Here is a 24,815-nt window from a genome sequence, read left to right on the forward strand (position 1 = left end):
TTTTCAGAAACGCTTTCGAATGATGTGCTTGCATTAACTTGAATTACTGATTGTCTTCATTAAATATGTAAGGTTTTTCATTGGAACTTGTATCAGCATCTTGCTCATCAATAGTTTCTTGCTTTATATCCTCCTCAACCGTAACCTCAGATTTTAAAAATTGCTGTAGACAAATTTCATCCCTCTTGCTACAAATGCCTGTGGTATTTTCATGATCTTCAAGTTCTTGTTTAAACTGAGGATATTCGTTCGGTTCAACTTTAATTGTTGTGTTTGAATTTGTTTCATCAGACATTTTCAACTTTTGTAGGTTATGGTAATTGCTATCTAACAATTTCAGCCTAAAAGTCGAGAAGACTTGTAATTTATGTGTTTGGAACGTGTAATGAATAAATTTTGATAATTATTAATATGTTATAACACTAACACTGATGTTTTTGTTATTATTTTATATTTTTGTTTGCTTCATTTATGAACTTTGACAATTTGACATTTCTACTTCGTTCTGATTGGTCAACACCAGAAACAACTTCAACTTCGAAGTTAACGGCGCAAAATTCAAAATCATGGAAAAAGATAGATTTTGGTCCAATTTAAATTTAAATTTTCCTTATTATGTATTCTAGTGTACAAATTCAAAGGAACATGTGTACGAGAAGATTTTTCACAATTTAAATTATTTTAGGAGGTACAGCTGTTTGATCATGATAATTTCCTCCGGTTTTATTCCTTTTGCGAAACTTTAAACGCTTTTTACTCAAAACTAGTTTCTTTCAATACGATGTACACCATTTCTCGAATTCTTCTGGACCGATTACCTAAAAAACTTTCTGCTTGTATTGACAAAACAATTGCTTTTGAGGATAAAAAATTATTATATCTTTTTTAGTTTCCATAAAATATTTTTGTAATTTTGGATTAAAAATTCAAAAAATTACCCAGGCTAAGCACAGTCTAATCTCCACTCTGGTACAAATGTTTACCCAAGTGTGTTTAGACTGTTTATGTTTATGGAGCACTTTTCCAATTTTGGGAAAAAACTATTGAAAAATGTGAAAATGCCGCCAAGCTAACCACAGTGTAAGTGAAAATGTCGCATAGAATTATTTGCAAATGCGTTTAGACTGTGACTATACCGGAGCACATTTTCAATTTTGTGTAATATTTTTTTAAAATTTAATTTAAAAATTTTCTTGTAATATTTTAAAAGCTACAAGAGATGCCATAAATAAATGCATGACCCCATACGTGCCGGAGTAACTTGTCTATTTTCATATTCAATTTGAGACAATATTATTTCTTATTCAATTTTGTACAAATTTGCAGAATATTTCATTAACATTAAATTCTTATTTTTAATGTTACAAGAGATATAATAAACAAATGCATGGCCATACTTATCTACTTTCAAATGCGATTTTTAGGTATACCGAGTTGTATGAAGCTTTTTATGTTTTAATAAATTGTTCTTGGTTGAAATTGTTTTTTTGCATATCTCACATTTATAAGGTCGTTCTCCAGTGTGAACAACTTTATGTTGAATTAATGATTGTTTTAATCTGAATGATTTATTGCATATTTCACACTCATGAGGACGTTCTCCAGTGTGAACACTTTCATGTTGTTTCAAATTCCACTTCATTTTGAATGTTTTATTGCATATTTCACATTCATAAAGATGTTCTTTGGTTTGCTTTACTAATTGATTTTCTCCAGTGTGAATTCTATTATGTTGTTTTAATACTCTCATTGCTGAAAATGATTTTTTGCATATTTCACATTCATAAGGTCGCTCTCCAGTGTGAATAACTTTATGTTGTTTTAAATTTCGTTTTGTGACAAATGTTTTAAGACATATTTCACAACTGTAAGGACGTTCTCCAGAGTGGATCATTTTATGTTCTTTTAAATTTGACTTTAATGTGAATGTTTTATTGCATATTTCACAACTAAAAGGACGTTCTCCAGTATGAATCATTTCATGTCGGTTTAAATCTGCCTCTCTTTGGAATGTTTTATTACATATTTTACAATCATAAAGCTTTAGATTATCGCTTGTTGTACACTTTCCAGAAAGGATTTGGAATGATTTGCTCATATTAGTTGAATTACTGATGTCTTCATTAAATATGTAAGGTTTTTCATTGGAACTTGTCGCAGCATCTTGCACATCAATCTTTTCTTGCTTTGTTTCCTCCTCAATCGTAACCTCAGATTTTAAAATTGCTGTAGGCATATCTCATCATTCTCCATAATCATATTTGATGTATATTCATAATGATCAACCTCTTCTTTCACTTGAGAATCTTGTTTAAAATCTTGCTCATCAACCATTTCTTGCTTTATATCCTCCTCAACTGTAACCTCTGATTTTAGAAATTGCTGTGGACAAATTTCATCAATTTCATAATCATCTAATTCTTGTTTCACCTGAGGATATTCATTCGGTTCAATTTTAATTGCTGTGTTTGAATTTGATTCTTCAGACATTTTCAGCTTTTGTAGGTTATGGTAAATGCTATCTAACGATGTCTGCCTAAAAGTCGAAAAGACTTGTATTTATGTGTTAGGAACGTGTTATGAATATATTTTGATAATTATTAATATGATATAACACTAACACTGATGTTTTTAATATTATTTTATATTTTTGTTTGCTTCATTTGTGCACTTTGACAATTTGACATTTTGACATTTCTACTTCGTTCTGATTGGTCAACACCAGAAACAACTTCAACTTCGAAGTTAACGGCGCAAAATTCAAAATCATTTGTTATACAGTTACATGGAAAAAGATAGATTTTGGTCCAATTTAAATTTAAATTTTCCTTATTATGTGCAAATTCAAAAGAATATGTGTACGAGAAGATTTTTCACAATTTAAATTATTTAGGAGGTACAGCTGTTTGATCATGATAATTTCTTCCGGTTTTATTCCTTTTGCCAAACTTTAAACGCTTTTACTAAAAACTAGTTCTTTCAATACGATGTCCACTATTTCTCGAATTCTACTGGATCGTACTTATCTACTTTCAATCATGATTTTAAAGTATACCGAGTTGTTGTAGGTTCTTGCAATATTAGACAATATTATTTCTTATTCAATTTTACAAATTTGCAGAATATTTCATTAACATTAAATTCTTATTTTGAATGTTACAAGAGATATAATAAACAATGCATGACCATACGTACTCGAGTTACTACTAGTCTATTTTCAATGACGATTTTTCTACGTACTCGAGTACTTATCTACATTCAAAGACAATTTTTAAGTATACCGAGTTGCTGTAGGTTCTTGTAATATTAGACAATATTATTTCTTATTCAATTTTGTACAAATTTGCAGAATATTTCATTAACATTAAATTCTTATTTTGAATGTTACAAGAGATATAATAAACAAATGCATGACCATACGTACTCGAGTTACAACTAGTCTATTTTCAATGACGATTTTTCTACGTACTCGAGTTACTTATCTACATTCAAAGACAATTTTTAAGTATACCGAGTTGTGTAGGTTCTTGTAATATTAGACAATATTATTTCTTAGTCAATTTTGTACAAATTTGTAGAATATTTGATTAATATAAAGTGATTATTTTAAAAGTTACAAGAGATATAATAAACAAATGCATGACCTACGTACTCGATTACAACTATCTATTTCAATGATGATTTTTCTAGTACTCGAGTACTTATCTACATTCAAGATTTTAAGTATACCGGTTGTTGTAGGTTCTTGTGATATTAGAAAATATTATTTTTTATTCAATTTTGTACAAATTTGCAGAATATTTGATTAATATAAGCGATTATTTTAAAAGTTACAAGAGATGCCTTAAATAAATGTATGATCATACGTGCCGGAGTAACTTATCTAGTTTCAATTTTTTATTTTTCTATCTATTTTCGATTTTTAAGTATACCGAGTTGCTGTAGGTTCTTGTGATATTAGAAAATATTTTAGATTATTTAATTTTGCACAAATTTGCAAAATATTCTATTCATTTCATGTGATTATTTTAAAAATTACAAAAGATGCAATAAACAATGCATGACGATACGTACTCGTGTTACTTATCTATTTTCAATGATGATTTTTAAGTATACCGATTTGTTGTAGGTTTCTGTGGTATTAGAAAGTATTGTATATTTAATTCTAAACAAATTTGCAACATATTTGATGTACATTGCAAGTACCATTTAAAAGTTTCAAGAGATATAATAAATAAATGCATAAAAATTAATTGCATACTTCACAATTGCAGCAGCTTCAATATAAACGACGCCCACAAAAAAATTATTTACTCGTTTGCCAATTTAAAGTATACCCAGTTGCTGTAGGGTTATATGTTATTAGACAACATTATAGATAATTTAATTTTGCATAAATTTTTCGAATATTTGACGAATTTTAGACGTACTGTTTAAAAGTTACAAGATATATATAATACACATTAGTCACGATTAAATTAGTAGCACTAACACTGTTTTCAAATGCTCTTTTAGAGTATACCGAGATGCTCTAGGTCATTATAATATTAACAAGTGTTAAATTTTAATTAATTTTGCACTAATTTGTCAAATGTTTTATTTATATTAGATGAACGGTTTAAAAGTTGAAAGGGTTGAAATAAATAAATGCACTGATGAACGCACTTAAAGCTAATAAAATTAGATACAAACTTTTAATTGCAATTTTAAAGTATACTGAGTTGCTTTAGGGTCTTGTAATATTGGGCAACATTATATATAATTTAGTTTTGTACATATTATAAATTAGACATGCCGTTTAAAAGTTACAAGAGATAAAGTATTAATGTAGTAGTTTAATTTAGAAATGTAAAAGTGTAAATTAGGCAAGTATTTTTTTTTTTTTGAACTTGAATTCGAAATGAAATGACGATTGTTAATGTTCTGGAGATAAATTGATTTATGAGTTACATTTCATTTGCTCAGATATAACAAACAAGATAGCAAAAATAATGAAAGTTACACTATTTGTAATAATATATTGAAAACGTTTAAAATTTCTCGAAATTTTATCACGGCACGGGAAGTACCAGCAATTTGCCTTAAGGCACGATGCCATACACTACTAGTTTTTATTATTATTGATAATGTAAATTTCATCACTTGTATTTTATAGATTCTATATCAGTGCTTATATTTAGACGACGATCTTTGTATATGTTTACAAGAAACGCAACGCATATGAACAAAACCTAAACGAGTCGCGCTAAAATAAATTTATCTAAGGACCTTATCTCATATTTCTAAGACTAATGTAAAATAGCGCATATAAAATATATAAACATTTTGAAACTGAATTGTCATAGTCGAAATTATTTATTTCGACTATCTGAGTATATATACAGTCTATTTATATTTTTCTATTGAAAAAAATAAAATGCTATATTTATAATTATTTAAACATTTATATTAGCATTATTAAACAATTACAATTACAACACACTTTTATCAGTAACAGAGTTAAAAAATATATGAATTGTAATTGATATCTCCACAAGAAATGAATTTTAAGGTTGAACAGTTTCCGGCAAATTCATTGTTGAATCTTTTCTTACTTCATCATGTAGTTCTTTTACATGTCGTCTTAATGCACTTTTTAATGCATATGCTTTATTGCAAATTTCACAACTGTAAGGACGTTCTCCAGCATGAACTGCTCCATGTTGTGTTAATGTCTTTTTCAATGCAAATGTTTTATAGCATATTTCACAACTATAAGGCCGTTCTCCAGTGTGAATAATTTGATGGTGTTTTAAATCTGACTTTGTTTTATATGCTTTATTGCATATTTCACAATTATAAGAGCGTTCTTCAGAATGCACAGATAAATGCTTTTTTAAGGTCACTCGGAGTGAAAATCTCTTTTTGCATATTTCACACTCATAACGACGTTCGCCAGTGTGTAAAACTGCATGTCGTTTTAATGTTACTTTTAATCTGAATGCTTTATTGCATATTTCACAATTGTAAGGACGTTCTCCAGTATGAATTGTTCCATGTTCTCTTAATGCACGTTTGCTTTTAAATGCTTCATTGCATATTTCACAACTATAAGGACGTTCTCCAGTGTGAATTATTTCATGCTCTGTTAATGAATATTTTGATTTGAATCTCTTTTTGCATGTATTACACTGATGAGGGCATTCTTCAGTGTGAGTAACTTTATGTTGCTTCAAACATTGTTTTGTTGCAAATGTTTCATTGCATATTTTGCAAACACTTTCTTTGGTATGAAGCCTTTTATGCTTGAATAAATTGTTCTTGGCTGAAAATGTTTTTTTGCATATCTCACATTCATAAGGTCGTTCTCCAGTGTGAATAACTTTATGTCGAATTAATGATTGTTTTAATCTGAATGATTTATTGCATATTTCACACTCATGAGGACGTTCTCCAGTGTGACAAAGTTCGTGTAGTCTTAATGATGCCATATTTGGGAATGTTTTGTTGCAAATATTGCACTCATAAGGATTTTCTCCAGTGTGAATTGTTTTATGGCGTTTTAAAGTCCGCTCGTCTTTGAATGCTTTATGACATATTTCACACTCATAAGGACGTTCTCCAGTGTGAACACTTTCATGTTGTTTCAAATTCCACTTCATTTTGAATGTTTTATTGCATATTTCACATTCATAAAGATGTTGTTTAGTTTGCTTTAATAATTGACTTTTTCCAGTGTGAATTTTCTTATGTTGGTTTAATACTCTCATTGCTGAAAATGATTTTTTGCATATTTCACATTCATAAGGTCGCTCTCCAGTGTGAATAACTTTATGTTGTTTTAAATTTCGTTTTGTGGCAAATGTTTTATGGCATATTTCACAAATGTAAGGACGTTCTCCAGAGTGGATCATTTTATGTTCTTTTAAATTTGAATTTGATGTGAATGTTTTATTGCATATTTCACAACTAAAAGGACGTTCTCCAGTATGAATCATTTTATGTTGGTTTAAATCTGCCTCACTTTGGAATGTTTTATTACATATTTTACAATCATAGAGCTTTAGATTATTGCTTGTTATACACTTTCCAGAAAGGATTTGGAATAATTTGCTCATATTAGTTGAATTACTGATGTCTTCATTAAATATGTAAGGTTTTTCATTGGAACTTGTCACATCGTCTTGCACATCAATCGTTTCTTGCTTTATATCCTCCTCAACCGTAACCTCAGATTTTAAAAATTGCTGTAGGCATATTTCATCATTTTCCATACTCATATTTGATGTATGTTCATTATCATCAACCTCTTGTTTCACTTGAGGTTCTTGTTTAAAATCTTGCTCATCGATGATTTCTTGCTTTATATCCTCCTCGCTCTTAACCTCTGATTTTAGAAATTGCTGTGGACAAATTTCATCAATTTCATAATCATCTAACTCTTGTTTTACCTGAGGATATTCAATCGGTTCAACTTTAATAGTTGTGTTTGAATTTATTTCTACAGACATTTTCAACTTTTGTAGGTTATGGTAATTGCTATCTAACAATTTCAGCCTAAAAGTCGAGAAGACTTGTAATTTATGTCTTTGGAACGTGTAATGAATAGATTTTGATAATTATTAATATGTTATAATACTCACACTGATGTTTTTGTTATTATTATATATTTTTGTTTGCTTCATTTGTGCACTTTGACAATTTGACAATTTGACATTTCTACTTCGTTCTGATTGGTCAACACCAGAAACAACTTCAACTTCGAATTTAACGGCGGCAAAATTTAAAATCATATGTGATGTAGTTACATGAAAAAAGATAGATTTTAATTCAATATTAATTTAGAACGCTTTCGTTTATATTTTTATTATTATTGCATCATTAAAAGTCAGAATTTCTAAGTTCTTGGTAGCCTTGATAAACTCGCAGTTTAAATCTTTTTAATGTTGTCTAACCTAAACGAAGAAGAGCTGTCAAAATGTCAAAGTGCGTAAATAAAGCAAGTGAAATAATAAAATAATAACGAAAAAGTCAGTGTTAGTATTATAACATATAAATAATTATCAAAATATATTTATTACACGTTCCTAGCACATAAATTACAAATCGTGTTGACTTTTAGGCATACATCGTTAGATAGCATTTACCATAACCTATAAAAGTTGAAAATGTCTGAAGCAATAAATTCAAACACAACAATTAAAGTTGAACCGAACGAATATCCTCAAATTAAACAAGAACTTAAAGATTATGAAAATACAACAGGCATTAGTATGGAAAATGATGAAATTTGTCTACAGCAATTTTTAAAATCTGAGGTTACGGTTGAGGAAGATATGAAGCAAGAAATCATTGATGAACAAGATTTTAAACAAGATCCTCAAGTGAAAGAAGAGTTTGATGATTATGAATATACATCAAATATGAGTATGGAGAATGATGATATATGCCTACAGCAATTCCTAAAATCTGAGGTTACGATTGACGAGGAAATTAAACAAGAAAAGATTGATGTGCTAGATGCTGTGCCTAATACAAATTCCAATGAAAAACCTCACATACTTAATGAAGACACCAGTAATTCAAGTAATTCGAGCGATTCATTCGAAAGCGTTTCTGGAAAATGTACAACAAGTGATAATCTAAAGCTTCATAAATGTGAAATATGTAATAAAACATTCCCACAAAAAAGAAATTTAAATCAACATAAGGTGATTCATTCCCATAAACATTCTGTTAGTTGTAAAATATGCAATAAAACACTCGCCGGAATACGATCATTAAAAATACATGAACTTGTTCACACTGGAGAACGACGTTACAAATGTGAAGAATGCAATAAAATGTTCAAATTAAAGAGCTATTTAAAACAACATAAAATAACTCACACTGGAGAACGTCCTTACATTTGCAAAATATGTCATAAAGCATTCAAAGAAAAAAAGACTTTTGATTACCATGAAAGAACTCACGCTGAAAATATTTATCCTTACAGTTGCGAAATATGTCATGAAAAATTCAAGGCAAAGCATCATTTGAAATACCATGAAGCAATTCACACTGGAGAATACCCTTATGTATGCAAAATATGCAACAAAACATTCACATTAAAACAAACATTAACTCGACATGAAATTAGTCACACCGGAGTGCGTCCTTATGAATGTGAGATATGCAAAAAAACATTTACATCAAAACAATCAGTAGTTCGACATAAAATTAGTCACAAGAACGTAATTATAATTGTGGAATTTGCAATAAAACATTGCAATAAACGATTTGTTAAGACAACATGTAAGAGGAGTACATGCTGGAATATGGAAAAAACGTTCAAAAAAAGTTTTGAATTTGCCGGAAACTAGCCAACCATAAAAACCTTTCTTAGTGGAACTGCACAATTCATGTATTTTTTTAACTCTCTTACTGATAAAAGTGAATTGAATGCAATTGTTCAATAGCTTACATATAAATGTTTAAATAATTATAAATATAACATTATAAATTTTTAATAGAGAAATATAAACAAAGTATATATATTTTTAAAGAAGAAGTTTATATTAAACTTAAATAGTTGAAATAAATAATTTTGACTATGGCTTTTCAGTTTTGAAATGCCTATACATTTATATATGCATTATTTCATATTAGTCTTCCCAATATGAGATAAGATCCTTCAATGATTTCATTGAAAAATAAAAACCTAATAATGACATGATTATTGATTTTAATATTATTTTCACATTACCGTTATGGTAACATTTTTCGGTTTATATATATATATATATATATATATATATATTATTACTTACTGCAACGACACTTGCAACTCTTTTCGATCCTTTTATCAATAATGCAATTTCACCAAAATGTGCTCCGTCTTCTAAATGACACACCTAAAATATTAAAAAACTGTTATAAAATATTATATATATATATATATATGTATGTATATATATATATGTATATATATATATATATATATATATATATATATATTTCAACAGTCCTATCACAAATAATTTGAACAAAAATGTAAAGTATCCTAAGACAATTTATACGTATTAACTTCGTTTGTATCTAATCACTCATTTATTGTCTCTAATGACACTCTCTACAATATTCAACTTGCTGTATTGTTAGACAATTTTATAGATTATTTAATTTAGTACAAATTTGCTAAATACATCATTAGAATACTATCAGTAGTTTACAAGTTATAAATTATTAACTTCCCGTAGGGTAAGTTATTGTAATGGGCCGAAAATCGGAATTGAAAATTTTTACATTTCTCGACGTTTTGAAGGTTTCTGAACGTTTTGGCATACCTCAGAAAAAATGGATGTGTATGTGTGTGTGTGTGTGTGTGTATGCATGTATGGATACAAATTTTCGCCCACGTTTTAGGGCGCACGGATCAACCGATTCGAATGGTTTAAAAAACATTCGATTCCTATTGATAAGGAGATGTGCTGATAGTTTGTGGCAGAGGCAGGTCAAGCAGTTACGGAGATAAGGAGCAAAGAGTGCAGAAAATAGAAATCGAGTTTCTGAGAGAACGGAGCATCAGATTAGAATGAACTAAAAAACATTCTATTAGTAATGATTGGGAGAAGGGGTTATTAGTTTTTCGCAAAGGCAGGCCCAGCCATTTCGGAGATACAGAGCTAAATGTACAAAAAATGGCAGTTTTTGAGAGAACTAAGCGTCCGATCCAATTGATTCAAAGAACTTTCTGCTTGTCTTAACAAAATAATTGATTATGGAAAAAAAAATTTGTCTCATTTTTTTTTTTTTTTTTTTAATTTTTTGTATATCGAAAATAATTCAGATTTTATTTTTTATTCTGACTATAGTTCTAATATACATAAACAAATAATTTCAACTTTGTAATTTAGTTTATATAATTCTTATAAATATTAGACAATGTTACAATATTTATAATAATCTATTTGAAAACATTCAATATTTCTCCAACATTTCGTTACGGTACGGGAAGTTCCAACAATTTGCCTTAAGGCACGATGCCACCCACCCCACTAGTTTACTAAACAAATGCACTGATTTTATCTATATGTAATTTACTCGTGTGCTTTGTGAGAGAATATTTTTTGTTTTCCGGAGTTGTTTGTAAATATAATATAATACGTGAATGAGTAATAGTATTTGTGTATATAATAGTACGAGAGTATATAACAGTGTTTGTAAATATAATATAGTACGTAAATTGTTTACAAAGTAAATTGTAACGATTGTAATTGATGTTACATTGGAGAAAGTTCTCAATATATTTGCAAGAGAATGAACCAACACATTTGTAATTCGAAAAATCTAAATCAGTTTAAGACGATGTTTTCGGAACATATCATCAATTTAAACCATACTTTCAATACTAAGAATTTTTTTTATTTTACATAAGGAAAAGAATGGTGACCTTAGAAAATTTGCTGAATCTGTTTTTACTTTTTTAAATCCCTTGTTGCGTTAATAAACGAAATTCTTCTCTTTTAGTACATGACTCTTATCATAGTATTATAAATTTTTATAATATAGTATATATATATATATATATATATATATATATATATATATAGTATATAGTATATTGATCATTTAATCTTTAAACGCGTTTTTCTCGAAACATCATTTTCCGAATTTTCTGCAGCGATTACTCAAAAACAAATGATCCGATCACTATCAAATTTTTTTTACATATTCTATATAAAGTTCTCCGTAAAATAAACGATCGACTTTTTGATCGGATCAAAAATCGAATTTTGGCAGTCGAAAAACGACCAAAATTTTGGGTAAAATTCGATTTTTTTTTTTCAAAAACGCCATCATTTTGTCAATTTTTGATTTTTTTTTCTTTATCGTAGTTCATTTCACAGACAATATTATCTAGTTTAACGAGATTTTTTTTTTTAATTTCATCCACGTAGAAGGCCGGAATCACTGCAGCAGTGAAAGGCCTTTTTTTCGCGCCGTTGGAGATCGACAATAACTTAAAAAATATTTAATTTTTTTCTTCAAAAATTTTACTATGTATTCTTAAAACATGTATAAATATATTCCTAAAATTTTGAAATGATTGATAAAGTAGTTTTTTTAATATAAATTCACAAAAATCACCCTTTTTTTGGCGGTTACACTAGTTGTGCCCCTTAATTTATTTTAATCTATAATACATTTTAAATGTAAACTTTCTGAAAATGCCGTTTAGATACCGTTTCTTAATTAAAAGAAAAATCATCCTTCGAGTATATATGCTCTATTTATATTCATAAGTATGTATTAAGAAAAAAAAGAGTGCGCGTAAGGATCACACGCGATTGAAGTAAAATTTATTTCTGTGTGTATAAAGTAGCAAATTTAAGTTGAGTAAAAATAAATACATCATATAAAAATTTTGAATAATGTTTATTAGTAATATGGTAATACTCGTGATGCACACAATTATTAGTGTCGTCAATCATCATACACATTCATATAATGATAAATTATAAATTATATATTTATAATAGCATTAAAAATATGTATAATATTTACAAACAATAATGTAATCAAAGTCGTACTTGAAATATGACACGATCGTTTTAAAGTAATTGCTGATTAATAAATTCTATAATATTCATTCACACAGTGCGATTATGTTAAACAACGCCTAAACAAATATTGTTTTTGCAAATTAACTCATCCTGTAACAATTGTGTTTGAAGAACTTCGTGTAATTAAAATTAACATACATTCATTTACTGTTTGTGTTTTTTTACTTTTTCGCTGACGATATAATCTTATTCCTTGAACAGCTTTAATATCCGTCTTGCCTAACAAATTGAAGCCATACTTTTATATTTGTTTTATTTATCAAGCCCTGCAAATGGCCTGATTTATGAATCATTTGTTATTTTATGTGAACGTTAATGCAATGATCATCATCAATATTACGAGGTAATAAATTAACCATATTATCATTGTCAACAGGCATATTTATAATTTGTCCAAATATTTCAAATTGTCCATTTGCATGTCGCAATCGTCTAATTTGCATGAAACACAATCTAGGTGAAATTAACCTTTCAGATACAATATCTAGTTTAGGTAGATAATTTGGCATAAATTTACACAAAGTGGGAATTTTACCCCGACAAGTTTGACATCCAACCTGATTATTTGAATCAATATTCAAAAAACCATTATTAAGAATTTGTTTTTGAGCTTCATTTGATATTTTTAAGTCACTTTGAAACCAAAGTCGATCACACACAAAACATACATAGCCAAAGCTATTTGTAAATTGTTTTTCAAACAATTTTCGTGCATTCCTAAACAAATTGAAGTCTTTATATGGAAGATCAAATACTTTATTTGACTCTTGCTAAAGATCAGTTCTTGTCACATTATATGCAAAATCATTAATTTGCAATTGACGTAATGTAGTGGCTGTATCAGAAAAAGTTACAGCAGTACTTTTAACTAAAAAGATAACAGAATAATATATTTAAATGTGAATAGTTGAAGCATTTTTTAGGAGTCAAAAAGATTCTTAATTATTAACATCTAAAATGATATCTGGCTCAATATTTTCTAATAAATTGGCAGTAACTGACTGGCGATACAGTTTAATTCTTTGAGCAACTGTAGTATCTGCCTTGCCTATAAAAATAAAAATAAAATTTTCCATTTAAGTAATAACTTCAAAAGTATGTAGTAACCTCGAAAAACTCGAATAATACAAATTACTTGAATAAACTCACATTTCTTACGCAGCGCAGATTTTTTAAATGTTTCATAATTTGCGATTATTTGCACTAAAATTGTTTATGGGGGACGGGATAAAATATGCTTCCGATCCTGACATTTTTATTAACTCACGAATCATACTGCTAACCCATGTCGCGCCTAAAGAAGTTTTACTTCAAAAAATGTTTAGAGACTACGAGCTAAGCACAAAACTCAAGTGAAAGTCGACACATTTTGTTTTGTTTTTGACATATGATTTGGCATTTGATGTATTTTTTGTTTTGCTCGCAGACTAGATCGAATAATTGCGATAGCTGCGCTTACTAGCGTCGTAAGCGCGAATCATGCAAGCGATTACTTTACACTTACGTCGCGCCTAAAGAAGTTTTACTTCAAAAAAAATATAAGCATTTACCACAATTTTATTCATATATATGTATACCCTTGACAAATTAATTACAATGCTACATTTATAATTATTTAAACATTTATATTTACATTATTGAACAATTACATACAGTACACTTTTGTAAGTGACGGAGTTAAAAAAAATACATGAATTGCAATTGATATCCTCACAAGGATTTTAAGGTCGAACAGTTTCCGGCACTTTCAAAATTTTTTCTGAAGGTTTTTTTACAGAGCGTATTCCAGCATGTACTCCTCTCAAATGCTGTCTTAATGTATCTTTTAATGCAAATGCTTTATTGCAAATTCCACAACTATAATGGCGTTCTCCTGTATGGATCACTTTATGTCGGCCTAATGATTGTTTTGTTGCCAAATGACTTATTGCATATTTCGCAGTTGAAAGAACCCTCATCAGTGTGAGATATTTTATGTTGATTGAATGCTTGTTTAGATGTGAATGTTTTATTGCATATTTCACAACTAAAAGGACGTTCACCTGTATGAATCATTTTATGTTGCTTTAAATTTGTGTTTCTATTGAATGTTTTATTACATATTTCACAACTATAAGGACGTTCTTCGTTATGCACTGATAAATGCGTTTTTAAGTTCCTTTGATGTGCAAACCTTTTTTTGCATATTTCGCACTCATGAAGCAGTTCTCCAGTGTGAATAAGTTCATGTCGTGTTAATGAATCTTTTCTTATGTATGTTTTATTGCATATTTCACAACTATAAGTACGTTCTTCAGTGTGAATACTTGCATGGGCTTTTAAAGCCCGATTTGTTTTAAATGCTTTATGACATATTTCACATTCAAAAGGTCTTTCTCCAGTGTGAGACCTTTCATGTTCGGTTAAACTTATCTTTGATTTGTATGTTTTATTGCATATTTCGCATTTGTAAGGTCGTTCACCAGTATGATTCATTTTATGATAGATTAATAATGACTTTACTGTAAATTTTTCATTGCATATATCACAACTATGCGGATGTTCACCAGTGTGAACATTTTCGTGTTGTTTTAAAAGCCACATTGCTTTGAATCCTTTATTGCATATTTCACATTTGTAAGGTCGTTCACCAGTATGATTCATTTCATGAATCTTAAATGATGTCTTTCTTGTAAATGTTTTATTGCATATATCACAACTATAAGGATGTTCTTCAGAATGAATCATTTTATGTCCTTTAAGATATTCCTTTAATGCAAATGCTTTATTGCATATTTCGCACTTATAAGGACGTTCTTCGCTGTGAATCTTTTGATGGTAATTTAATGCTCCTTTTGTTACAAACTTTTTTCTGCATATTTCACACTCATGTGGATGTTTGTAATAAGGGTCTTCTTTATGCAATGCTGAGTGGTTTTTTAACATTCTTAAATTGACAAATCTTTTATTGCATATTTCACACTCATGCGGACGTTCTCCAGTGTGAATTGCTTCATGGTGTTTTAAAGACCACTTTTCTATGAATGTTTTATGACATATTTCACACTTATGTGGACGTTCTCCAGTGTGAATTATTTCATGATGCTTTAAATGTTGCTTTCTTTTGAATGTTTTATTACAAAATTTACATTTATATGGTTTTAGATTATTATTTATTTTACATGTTTCAGAAACACTTTCAAATGCTTTGTTCGTGTTACTTGAATTACCAATGATTTCATTGAATATGTCAGTTTTCTCACTTAAACTTGTATCTTGCACATCAATCTTTTCTTGCTTCATTTCCTCATCAATCGTAACCTCAGATTTTAGAAATTGCTGTAGGCATATCTCATCACTCTCCATATTCATATTTGATGTATGTTCATTATCATCAACCTCTTCTTTCACTTGAGGATCATGTTTAAAAACTTGCTCATCGATGATTTCTTGCTTTATATCCTCTTCAACCGTAACTTCTGATTTTAGAAATTGCTGTGGACAAATTTCATCAATTTCATAATCATCTAACTCTTGTTTTACCTGAGGATATTCGATCGGTTCAATTTTAATTGTTGTGTTTGAATTTGTTTCATCAGACATTTTTGACTTTTGTAGGTTATGATAATTGCTATCTAACGATGTTTGCCTAAAAGTCGAAAAGACTTGTATTTATGTGTTAGGAACGTGTAATGAATATATTTCGGTAATTATTAATATGCTATAATACTCACACTGATGTTTTTGTTAATATTTTATATTTTTGCTTGCTTCATTTGTGCACTTTGACAATTTAACATTTCTACTTCGTTCTGATTGGTCAACACCAAAAACAACTTCAACTTCGAATTTAACGGCGGCAAAATTTAAAATCATATGTGATATAAATATATGAAAAAAGATAGATTTTAATTCAATATTAATTTAGAACGCTTTCGTTTATATTTTTATTATTATTGCATCATTAAAAGTCAGAATTTCTAAGTAAGACTTCGGATTATCCGGACTTCGAATAATCCGGACTTCGGATTATCCGGAATCCGGATATCAGAATATGCGAATATCCGAATATCTGAATATCCGAATATCTGAATATCCGAATATCTGAATATCCAAATATCTGAATATCCGAATATCTGAATATCTGAATATCTGATCTTTCGATTATCCGGACTTTCAATTATCCGGAATTCGGATTATCCGGACTTTCGATTATCCGGACTTCGGATTATCCGGAATCCGGATTATCCGGACTTTCGATCATCCGTACTTTCGATTATCCGTACTTCGGATTATCCGGACTTTCGATTATCCGGAATTCGGATTATCCGGACTTTCGATTATCCGGAATTCGAATTATCCGGACTTTCGATTATCCGGACTTTCGATTATCCGGACTTTCGATTATCCGGACTTTCGATTATCCGGACTTTCGATTATCCGGACTTTCGATTATCCGGACTTTCGATTATCCGGAATTCGGATTATCCGGAATCCGGATTATCCGGACTTTCGATTATCCGTACTTTCGATTATTCGGACTTTCGACTATCCGGACTTTCGATTATCCGGACTTTCGATTATCCGTACTTCGGATTATCCGGCCTTCGGATTATCCGGACTTTCGATTATCCGGACTTTCGATTATTCGGACTTTCGATTATCCGGACTTTCGATTATCCGGAATTCGGATTATCCGGACTTTCGATTATCCGGAATTCGGATTATCCGGAATTACAAACGTTTGTAATTACCGAATAAAGTGTGACGATTGGGCTGCAAAAATATTACAAATATATATATATATACGTATATATATATATATATATATATATATATATATATATAATATTTTATATAAGTTTTTTAATATTTTAGGTGTGTCATTTAGAAGACGGAGCACATTTTGGTGAAATTGCATTATTGATAAAAGGATCCAAAAGAGTTGCAAGTGTTGTTGCAGTAAGTAATAATTATATATATATATATATATATATATATATATATATATATATTAGCAAACCCGACGAACTCTGTTTCGCCACCAGATGGTTTCGTGAGAAAGATAAAGAATTTGTTTGTTTGTTTTATATTTGAAAAGGAAAAATTTGATTTTATTACACAACAGTAATGAATTTATTTCGATTACAAAAATGAAGTGTTTTTTAGTTGAACTTCTCTAAGTAAATGAAAGTGAATCCGCAAATTATCCGTTTCATTGAAGTGCTCTTTGGTAAACCACATTTTTTGTTTTTCGGTCTGACGTTAACACAAACAAAGCGGATGGTTTTCCAACTCGTGAACAGGCAACGTATAAATGCCCATGTGAAAAACAATGATTTTCTAAATAATCTATTTGAAATTTATTCTGCAAGCACTAAGCAATTGGCCTTGCGACTTGTTATTGCGAACGCATGGCGAACTGAAAATAGCAATTGTTTGAAGTCAAACGGAAAACCAGTCGGAATTATTGGTATGTCACCAAATCGCCAGCAATTTTTGATTGAATGGTGAAATTCAGTGCGTGTACATCATTATTCTTTGCGGCAAGAATTGCTCGTTGACTTAACCAAGCATAATTCTGATAATTCTCACTAATGTCATTACTCGAATTTTTAATTACGGTGCGTGAAGTTCCAGCAGCTTGCATTAAGGCACGATACCATGCACCACTAATTTTCTTAGCTATAAACCTTGCGGAGCCCGAGACCTTTTCAATGAATGCAAAATTGTCGAAATCGGTCCGTGCGTTCTGGAGTTATTTCAGGAAGGAAAACCCGACTTATTTTTATATATATATATATGTAGATATATATAAACCGAAAAATGATACGATAACGGTAATATGAAAATAAAATCAAAATAAAAAATCAAGCCATAGTCGCAATTATTTATTTCAACTATTTAAGTTAAATATAAACTTCTTTTTTAAAAATATATATACTTTATTTATATATCTCTATTAAAAAAATATAATATTATATTTATAATTATTTAAACATTTATATGTAAGCAATTGAACAATTGCATTCAATTCACTTTTATCAGTAAGAGAGTTAACAAAATACATGAATTGTGCAGTTCCACAAAGAAAGGTTTTTATGGTTGGTTAGTTTCCGGCAAATTCAAAACTTTTTTTGAACGTTTTTTCCATATTCCAGCATGTACTCCTCTTACATGTTGTCTTAACAAATCGTTTATTGCAAATGTTTTATTGCAAATTCCACAATTATAATTACGTTCTCCAGTGTGACTAATTTTATGTCGAACTACTGATTGTTTTGATGTAAATGTTTTTTTGCATATCTCACATTCATAAGGACGCACTCCGGTGTGACTAATTTCATGTCGAGTTAATGTTTGTTTTAATGTGAATGTTTTGTTGCATATTTTGCATACATAAGGGTTTTCTCCAGTGTGAATTGCTTCATGTTGTTCTAACGCCCGCTTTGCTATGAATGTTTTATGACATATTGGGCAACTGTAAGGACTTTCTCCAGTGTGAATTGTTTCATGGTATTTCAAATTATGCTTTGCCTTGAATTTTTTATGACATATTTCGCAACTGTAAGGATAAATTTTTTCAGTGTGAGTTCTTTCATGGTAATCAAAAGTCCTTTTTTCTTTGAATGCTTTATGACATATTTTGCAAATGTAAGGACGTTCTCCAGTGTGAGTTATTTTATGTTGTTTTAAATGACCCTTTAATTTGAACATTTTATTGCATTCTTCACATTTGTAACGTCGTTCTCCAGTGTGAACAAGTTCATGTATTTTTAATGATCGTATTCCGGCGAGTGTTTTATTGCATATTTTACAACTAACAGGATAGGTTTTACGGGTATGAACCATTTTATGTTGATTTAAATTTGTCTTTTTTGAGAATGTTTTATTACATATTTCACATTCATGAAGCTTTAGATTATCGCTTGTTGTACATTTTTCAGAAACGCTTTCGATTGATGTGCTTGAATAACTTGAATTACTGATGTCTTCATTAAATATGTAAGGTTTTTCATTGGAACTTGTATCAGCATCTTGCTCATCAATAGTTTCTTGCTTTATATCCTCCTCAACCGTAACCTCAGATTTTAAAAATTGCTGTAGACAAATTTCATCCCTCTTGCTACAAATACCTGTTGTATTTTCATGATCTTCAAGTTCTGGTTTAACTTGAGGATATTCGATCGGTTCAATTTTGATTATTGTGTTTGAATTTGTTTCTTCAGACATTTTCAACTTTTGTAGGTTATGGTAATTGCTATCTAACAATTTCTGCCTAAAAGTCGAGAAGACTTGTAATTTATGTCTTTGGAACGTGTAATGAATAGATTTTGATAATTATTAATATGCTATAATACTCACACTGATGTTTTTGTTATTATTTTATATTTTTGTTTGCTTCATTTGTGCACTTTGACAATTTGACATTTCTACTTCGTTCTGATTGGTCAACACCAGAAACAACTTCAACTTCGAATTTAACGGCGCAAAATTCAAAATCACGGAAAAAGATAGATTTTGGTCTTATTTAAATTTAAAATTTCTTTATTATGTATTATAGTGTACAAATTCAAAAGAACATGTGTGCGAGAAGATTTTTCACAATTTAGATTACTTTAGGAGATACAGTTGTTTGATCATGATAATTCTCTCCGGTTTTATTCCTTTTGCGAAACTTTAAACGCGTTTTACTCAAAACAAGTTCTTTTAATACGATGTCCACCATTTCTCGAGTTCTACTGGACCGATTTAATTGAAATTTTCAGAGAACCTTCTTTATAGACTTCTCTTCATTCATTCTTATTTCATTATCGAATATTTTAACAAAAACTGTTTATATGGAAGTAATAAACACACACACGCACACACACACATAATATATATATATATATATATATATATATATATATATATATATATATATATATAAAAATCTTAAACATGTTATTTCAAATTCAAATTTTCCGCGCCGGCATTTACTCTTCGATTATTTCCCCATGTGGCAGCACTACTCGGCTGACTAACCTCAATGTCAAAATTGTTTTGTATTGCGTTATTTCTGCGTGTCATTTGCCAAATAATTACACCATAACTATAAACACACGATAAATATACACTTAAATTCGTTTTAATACAATTCTGATCGTTATGACGTCCTCGAATGCGAAAAAACTAGTGAGCAGTTTCGTGAATTTCCTCAAAGATGAATTGTCAAGTAATCATCTGAGTGCTGATTCCTGCGAGAGCCTCGAAGTGGCTGTGCAATGTTTAGAATCGGCTTATGATCTAGGTAATGATGACGGTGTCCCCGAGACTAACTCCGAGCCTTTGATTAATATATTCAACAAGCATTTGTCTGAAAATCAGAAGGCTATCGAGAAAGCCAAAGCTGAGGCTGAAGCTTTGAAGAACGAGGGTAATAACTTGATGAAAAGCGAGAGGTACTTGGATGCTTTGGATCATTACACCAGAGCCATCATCCTGGATGCTAATAACGCTGTTTACTATTGTAATCGTGCAGCTGCATACAGCAAACTCAACAACCACGAGGCTGCTATAAAAGAATGCCAATCAGCCTTGCGCATAGACCCCACATACAGCAAAGCTTATGGGCGCCTCGGTCTAGCTTACTCAAGCTTGAACAAACACGCAGAAGCTTTGACAAGTTACAAAAAAGCCCTAGAACTCGAACCGGAGAATGAAAGTTACCAAAACAACCTAACCTTAACTGAGGAAAAACTAGCAAGCGCTCCACAACCATCAAACTCAGCCCCTGGAGGTGCTCCTTTTGATATTAGCATGCTCCTAAACAACCCTACGCTCATGAACATGGCCACGCATATGTTATCGGATCCGGCAATGCAGAACATGATGAGTTTTATGGGAAGCAATGTGCAGGGAGGTGCTCCCGGGATGGAGGCTTTGATAGAAGCTGGGCATCAATTAGCGCAACAAATGCAGTCTTCCAATCCTGATTTGATCGAGTCGCTGAGGAGGCAAATGGGGCCTAATGGGGAGCCTTCTGAGGATCCAAATAAACCAAATAATTAGATTTAGGATAGATTAGGATGTAATTTTTAAATGACAATTGTTGATATTTGATTATGGAAAACATTAGAAAATGAAAATGAAGACTTTTAATAAATAATAATATGAAAAAGCAGGATTATATGTATATATATATATATATATATATATATATATATACATATATATTGATATTTTTTTTCTATAACAACAGTTATGATTTATATTTCTTTGACGACACTTTGAAATTATTATTACAATATAAATCATTCCTTATTATATATATATGTATAAGCTTGCTTTTTCATATCAATTTAAATCCTAAAAAAAATATTTTTCAAACTATTATCAAGACATTATTGATAACTTGTATTATGTAATTTCAATTTTATATTTTCAATCAGTATCGATTAATTTATATATGTTATTTTAATGAATTCACAATGTTCTTGCATGTCTTACCACACTATTAGCTTGTAAATATATATTATTAACCGATTAGTTTTTTTTTGTTATAAATAAACATACTTCCAAACAAATCTTGGATTTTATTAATTAACAAGTGGTGTATGGCATCGTGCCTTAAGGCAAATTGCTGGAACTTCCCGTACCGTAATGAAATATTCGAGAAATTTTAAACGTTAATAACAAATACTGTAACTTTCATTATTTTTGCTATCTTGTTATATCTGAGCAAATCAAATGTAAATCATAAATCATAAATCAATTTATCTCCAGAACATTAACAATCGTCATTTCATTTTGATTTCAATTTCAAAAAAATAGTTGCGTAATTTACACAAAATTGAAAAATCGCTCCCGTAGAGTCACAGTCTAACCGCATTTGCAAATAATTCTATGCGACATTTTCACTTGTACTGTGCTTAGCTTGGCGGCATTTTCACATTTTTCAATAGTTTTAACACAAAATTGGAAAAAGTCTATGCATAAACAGTCTAACTTGCATTTGGGTAAACATTTGTACCAGAGTGGCGCTTAGACTGTGCTTAGCCTGGGTAATTTTTTGAACTTCTAATCCAAAATTACAAAAATATTTTATGGAAAATAAAAAAAGGTGTAATAATTTTTTATCCTCAAAAGCAATTGTTTTGTCAACACAAGCAGAAAGTTTTTTTAGATCATTCAAATCGGACGCTTAGTTCACTCAAAAACTGCCATTTTTTGCACATTTAGCTCTGTATCTCCGAAACCGCTGGACCTGCCTTTGCCAAAAACTAATCACCTCTTCTCCCAATCATTGCAAATTGAATGTTTTTTAGATCATTCAAATCCGATACTCCGTTCTCTCAAGAACTCAATTTCTATTTTCTGCACTCTTTGCCCCGTATCTCCAAAACGCTTGGATCTGCCTTTGCCAAAAACTATCAATACACGTCTCCCTATCAATAGGAATCGAATGTTTTTTAAACCATTCAAATCGGTTGCTCCGTGCTCCCGAAATCGTCGACAAAAGATTGTATCCGCACATACATACATTAACACATACGTCTATTTTTTCACTCACCTCTTTTCCCAATGGTGAAATTACAGCAACTGTCCCGCAGGACAAAAAGTACATGCTGGTTCCAATGGAACCAGCTTTGACGATTACGTCATGGGTTAGGAAAATTTCTTGTTTTAGGTATCCAATTATATTTCCTGAAAAGGGTAAAATTATATTAGTCTACTATCATTATCTCATGCAAGTAGTTGTTTACGATACTATTTTAAAGTAGAGGGCAAAAGATAGATTTAAATCGGGCGACATTGACAAGTGTGTTTGTTTTTTTTTTTGGTTTTGAGCACTGTTATTTAGTTTAAAATATGTTAATATATTTTCTTTATAAATTGATTAAATAATGTGGCAATTGTTACGTAACACCTCTTTAACAATAAAAATAATTATACTTGACTTCCAAAACTTTTGAAAAAAAAGAACTAGTAGGGCGCATGGCATCGTGCCTTAAGGCAAATTGCTGGAACTTTCCGTATCACATTTTTTTTTAAGGGTTAACATTTTTGAAAAAAATACTCTGAAAAAAATAGATTTTTGAGAAACCATAAATTTTTGACAAAAATTTCCTTTTTTTTGAAAAAAAGACTTTTTGAAGAAAAATTTATTTTGAAATATTTTGGAAATTCTGAACTTTTTTTCAAAGCAATCGTACTGCTTTAACTGCATAGAGAGGAAATATCGAAGCGCGTAAGCGCCGCGTCGCCGTCTAACGGATAAGCATTGGTACGGAACCGATAGGAATGTAAACAAAATGTATACTTATTGTTAAAATCTCTATAAAATATCTGATAATTTGACGTGCATATGTCTAATGATCATTTTTGACCGCCAAATGGCATTTTTTTACTTTTTTACTAGATCTCCGAAACCGCTAAACCTGCCTTCATAAAAATTTGATCAGTTCTTTATATTGTTAATATAGATAAAATGTTTTTTGAATTATTAAATCTGGAGTTCGGTTTTCTTAAAAACTGAGTTACTGATTGTGGCACTTTTTGCTCCGTATCTTCGAAACGGCTAGACCTGCCTTCGCCAAAAACTAATCAGCACGTCTCCTTATCAATACGAATCGAATGTTTTTTGAATTATTCAAATCGCTTCATCCGTGTTCCCGAAATCGTCGACGAAAATTTGTATCCGCACACACACATACACACATACATCCATTTTTTCTAAGGTATGCCAAAATGTTCAGAAACCTTTGAAACCTAAAGATATATAAAATTTTTCATTTTCGATTTTTTTTGCGATTACTATAACTTGCCCTACGGAAAGTTAAAAATTATCACAACTTTTTTATTTTCCATAAAATATTTTTGTAATTTTGGATTAAAAATTCAAATCATAAAATTATTCAGGCTAAGCACAGTCTAAGCGCCACTCTGGTACAAATGTTTACCCAAGTGCGTTTAGCCTGTTTATGTCTGGAGAAACTTTTCCAATTTTGTGAAAACTATTGAAAAACGTGAAAATGCCGCCAAGTTAAGCGCAGTATAAGCGAAAATGTCGCACAGAATTATTTGCAAATACGTTTAGACTGTGACTATATGGGAGCACTTTTTCAATTTTGTGTAAATTAGGCAACTTTTTTTTTTTTTAAATTTAATTCGAAATGAAATGAACGATTGTTGGAGATAAATTGATTTATGATTTACATTTGATTTGCTCAGATATAAAAAGATAGCAAAAATAATGAGAGTTACAGT

General features: G+C 30.1%; 5 protein-coding genes and 1 long non-coding RNA gene across 6 annotated transcripts; 2 read left to right on the forward strand and 4 right to left on the reverse strand.

The window, feature by feature from the left end:
* Window positions 1-1,337: 1,337 nt before the first annotated feature.
* Window positions 1,338-7,637, reverse strand: LOC113389760 (zinc finger protein 208-like). The gene is made up of 3 exons (XM_026626768.1): window positions 5,559-7,637; window positions 2,287-2,430; window positions 1,338-2,209 (listed from the first exon to the last, which is right to left on the reverse strand). The coding sequence occupies exons 1-3, from the start codon at window positions 7,488-7,490 to the stop codon at window positions 1,421-1,423; spliced, it is 2,865 nt and encodes a 954-aa protein (XP_026482553.1). The 5' UTR covers window positions 7,491-7,637; the 3' UTR covers window positions 1,338-1,420.
* A 266-nt stretch (window positions 7,638-7,903) lies between these two features.
* On the forward strand, window positions 7,904-9,341 carry LOC113389761 (zinc finger protein 583-like). Its single transcript, XM_026626769.1, has 2 exons — window positions 7,904-8,015; window positions 8,102-9,341. Exon 2 carries the CDS (start codon window positions 8,148-8,150, stop codon window positions 9,339-9,341), a length of 1,194 nt encoding a protein of 397 aa, XP_026482554.1. The 5' UTR covers window positions 7,904-8,015; window positions 8,102-8,147.
* Window positions 9,342-14,471: 5,130 nt separating this feature from the next.
* LOC113389762 (zinc finger protein 501-like) lies at window positions 14,472-16,334 on the reverse strand. The gene is made up of 3 exons (XM_026626771.1): window positions 16,298-16,334; window positions 15,761-16,212; window positions 14,472-15,601 (listed from the first exon to the last, which is right to left on the reverse strand). Exons 2-3 carry the CDS (start codon window positions 16,164-16,166, stop codon window positions 14,472-14,474), a joined length of 1,536 nt encoding a protein of 511 aa, XP_026482556.1. The 5' UTR covers window positions 16,167-16,212; window positions 16,298-16,334.
* Window positions 16,335-18,662: 2,328 nt separating this feature from the next.
* On the reverse strand, window positions 18,663-19,721 carry LOC113389763 (zinc finger protein 525-like; the record flags this gene model as incomplete). The annotated part of the gene is made up of 1 exon (XM_026626772.1): window positions 18,663-19,721. A coding segment is annotated over one exon (1,059 nt), but the record flags the coding sequence as incomplete, so codon positions are not given.
* Window positions 19,722-19,723: 2 nt separating this feature from the next.
* Window positions 19,724-20,006, reverse strand: LOC113389139. Its single transcript, XR_003368215.1, has 2 exons — window positions 19,929-20,006; window positions 19,724-19,842 (listed from the first exon to the last, which is right to left on the reverse strand). It is a non-coding gene; the product is annotated as an uncharacterized LOC113389139 (long non-coding RNA).
* A 617-nt stretch (window positions 20,007-20,623) lies between these two features.
* Window positions 20,624-21,726, forward strand: LOC113389138 (small glutamine-rich tetratricopeptide repeat-containing protein alpha-like). Its single transcript, XM_026626190.1, has one exon. The coding sequence runs from the start codon at window positions 20,715-20,717 to the stop codon at window positions 21,615-21,617; it is 903 nt and encodes a 300-aa protein (XP_026481975.1). The 5' UTR covers window positions 20,624-20,714; the 3' UTR covers window positions 21,618-21,726.
* Window positions 21,727-24,815: the final 3,089 nt, after the last annotated feature.

The sequence above is a fragment of the Ctenocephalides felis genome, unplaced genomic scaffold (genome assembly GCF_003426905.1).
Source record: "Ctenocephalides felis isolate EL2017-DRISC unplaced genomic scaffold, ASM342690v1 CF-g0.4_SCAFFOLD_03573, whole genome shotgun sequence".
Taxonomy (NCBI): Eukaryota; Metazoa; Arthropoda; class Insecta; order Siphonaptera; family Pulicidae; genus Ctenocephalides; species Ctenocephalides felis.

Bases quoted from the DNA above. Each gene is read 5' to 3' on its own strand.
- LOC113389760 (XM_026626768.1), bottom strand. From the start codon at position 7,490: ATGTCTGTAGAAATAAATTCAAACACAACTATTAAAGTTGAACCGATT. The intron at 2,431-5,558 runs GTTCAACCTTAA...GAATATCCTCAG, and splicing joins CAATGAATTTGCCGGAAACT to GTGAAACAAGAATTAGATGA. The intron at 2,210-2,286 runs GTTGATCATTAT...TTAAAATCTGAG, and splicing joins ATTCTCAAGTGAAAGAAGAG to GTTACGATTGAGGAGGAAAC.
- LOC113389761 (XM_026626769.1), top strand. From the start codon at position 8,148: ATGTCTGAAGCAATAAATTCAAACACAACAATTAAAGTTGAACCGAAC.
- LOC113389762 (XM_026626771.1), bottom strand. From the start codon at position 16,166: ATGTCTGATGAAACAAATTCAAACACAACAATTAAAATTGAACCGATC. The intron at 15,602-15,760 runs GTGTTTCTGAAA...AAACATTCATAG, and splicing joins CACGAACAAAGCATTTGAAA to AAAAGTGGTCTTTAAAACAC.
- LOC113389138 (XM_026626190.1), top strand. From the start codon at position 20,715: ATGACGTCCTCGAATGCGAAAAAACTAGTGAGCAGTTTCGTGAATTTC.